The sequence below is a fragment of the Nicotiana tabacum genome, chromosome 14 (assembly GCF_000715075.1).
Source record: "Nicotiana tabacum cultivar K326 chromosome 14, ASM71507v2, whole genome shotgun sequence".
Lineage (NCBI taxonomy): Eukaryota > Viridiplantae > Streptophyta > Magnoliopsida > Solanales > Solanaceae > Nicotiana > Nicotiana tabacum.
Window position 1 is genome coordinate 3342936 of NC_134093.1, and position 2643 is coordinate 3345578.

General features: G+C 38.3%; 1 protein-coding gene across 1 annotated transcript; it reads left to right on the forward strand.

Moving 5' to 3' along the window:
• The first annotated feature begins 1792 nt into the window (after positions 1 to 1792).
• LOC142169194 (uncharacterized) lies at positions 1793 to 2386 on the forward strand. The gene has a single exon (XM_075230429.1). It carries the CDS (start codon positions 1793 to 1795, stop codon positions 2384 to 2386), a length of 594 nt encoding a protein of 197 aa, XP_075086530.1.
• The last annotated feature ends 257 nt before the right edge of the window (positions 2387 to 2643 follow it).

A 2643-nucleotide genomic window follows, 5' to 3' on the forward strand; every position in this document is an offset into this window, starting at 1 on the left:
AAGCTTCAAATCTATTCACAAACAATTCGATATACTCAATATAAATCGTAGAAATTAATTCCATATGAATTTACTAATTTTTCGGATAAAAATTCAAAATTTATTTAAATATTCGATAGTGGGACCCACGTCTCAAATCCCAGAAAGACTTACAAAATCTGAACACATGTTCCCCTACGAGTTCAACCATACAAAAAATATCCAATTCCGATATCAAATGGACTTTCAAATCTTAAATTTTCGTGTTTGGAAGATTTTATAAAAATCTGATTTTTCTTCCATAAATTCACAGATTCATGATATAAACGAGTATGGAATCATGAAATATAATCAATATAGGATAAAGAACACTTATCCCAATATTTTCCTGTGAAAATCGCCCAAGAATCGCCTTACCGGAGCTCAAAAATTGGAAATGATTGAAAATGGGTCGAACCCCATTTCCAAAACTTAAGTTTTGTTTTTCAGATTTTTATTCATCGCGATCGCGTAGAACAACTTTTCCCAGGCTCATTTTACTCTTCGCGATCGTGGGAATGGCTTCGCGATCGCGAAGCACAATTTGGCACAATTTGGCTGGCCATACTTTTAACTCTACGCGATCGCGTAAATGGTCATGCAATCGCGGAGTGCCTTTTTCCAGCTTTACGCAATCGCGTACTTACTTGTGCGATCGCATAGCACAATTGACGTGTCTAGCTTCTGCCTTCCTTCCCTCTACGCGATCGCAGCTTGTCCCTTGCGTTCGCAGTGCACTGGAAGTTTACCTTCCGCGATCGCATGCCTATATTTGCGAACGCGAAGGGTAAAACTCACTACTTACAATTTCCTCTTCGCAATCGCAGGAATGGCTTCGCGATCGGGAAGCACAATGCACCAAATGACAACAGAAGCTCAAAAAACCAGATTTTCTAAGTTCAAAATCATCTCGAAGCCTATCTGAAACTCACCCAAGCCCTCGGGGCTCCAAACCAAACATGCACACAAGTCCTAAAACATCATACGAACTTGTTCGCGTGATCAAATCGCCAAAATAATACCTAGAACTACGAATCAGACACCAAATCAAAGGAAATTTTCAAGAAAACTTTAAAACTTATATTTTCACAACCGGACGTCCGAATCACGTCAAATCAACTCTGATTCTCACTAAATTTGGCAGACAAGTCATAAATATTATAGTGGACCTATACTGGGTTTCGAAACCAAAATATGGAGCCGGTGCCAATAAATATGACATCAGTAAATTCTTAAAAATCATTCAGCTTTCAAACTTTCATGTTTCATCAAAATTTCATATCTCGGGATAGGGACCTCGGAATTTGATTATGGGCATACGCCCAAGTCCCAAATCATGTTACGGACCTACCGAAACTATCAAAACACTGATCTGAGTCCGTTTGATCAAAATATTGACTAAAGTCAACTCAGTTGAGTTTTAAAGCTCTAATTCACATTTTAATCCATTTTCCACATAAAAACTTTCCGAAAAATTTCACAGACTGCGCACGCTAGTCTAAATAGTACTTTTCGAGGACTTAGAACACAAAATTACTTATTAAATTTAAATATGACATTTTTGGTCATCACACATATGCATGATGTTAATAGTAAAGTGATTGTGGAGAATAATAAACTTGATGAGGTAGTTACTGAGAAGGCCAAGTCGTGGACAAACCTATTTTAGAGGAACATAGCGGTTGAGAATGGTATGTCGCTATCTTACATACCTCCACAAATTATTGATGGCCAAATTATTGTGCAATCAAACAAAGCTAAAATAGATCTAGAAATGGAGAAGTGGAAGAGTGATGTGATAGCTTATATCATTGGGGAAGTACCAGGGTATAACACTATGGAGAGATACGCTGGGTTGAATTGGGCAAATATTGTTGAACCAGAATTGTACCTACATGAGGAGGGCTACTACATCATTAAGTTTCAAAATGAAGCAAATATGAATGAAATCTATTATTCTGGACCATGCACGATAAACAATAGACCTATCATCCTAAAGCCTTGGACACCAGATTTTGATTTCAATGAGGAGTTTCCTACAGAAATTCCCTTGTGGGTTCAATTCCCTAAGCTGCCTATGAATTGTTGGGGTCATGATTCTTTAAGTACAATGGCTAGTGCAATTAGGACTCTTATATATGCAGATGAGTGTACTGCAAATAAAACTAGAGTGTCTTTTGCGAGGATGCTAATAGAAGTAAACATCACTAAAGAGTTGCCTCTAGAGTTAATGGTTATGGATTCAAATAGCAGGAAATTCACCCAGCAAGGCGGGTATGACTGCAAACATGAGTACTGTCAGAAATGTCTAGTAGTGAGGCACAAATGTGGCATAGAGCAACGACCAAAAAATCACCAAGAGAAATAACCTACAAAGAGAAGAGAGCCTAAGAAGGCCACAATGGAATGGAGATGTAAAGGTCCAGTGAATGGAGGATATAATCAGATTAACCAACAAGGAATTCAAGCTCAGCAGCAGGCACAAGTCATTCCCCTTTAGCAGAGCAATAAAGGTTCACAGAGCAAAGGAAATGTGCAACAAACTGTTGGCAATATGGAACAAATACAGCGGGACCATTTTCAAACACCTATACAACAGCACAAGGACAATTTGGAGGCAATAGT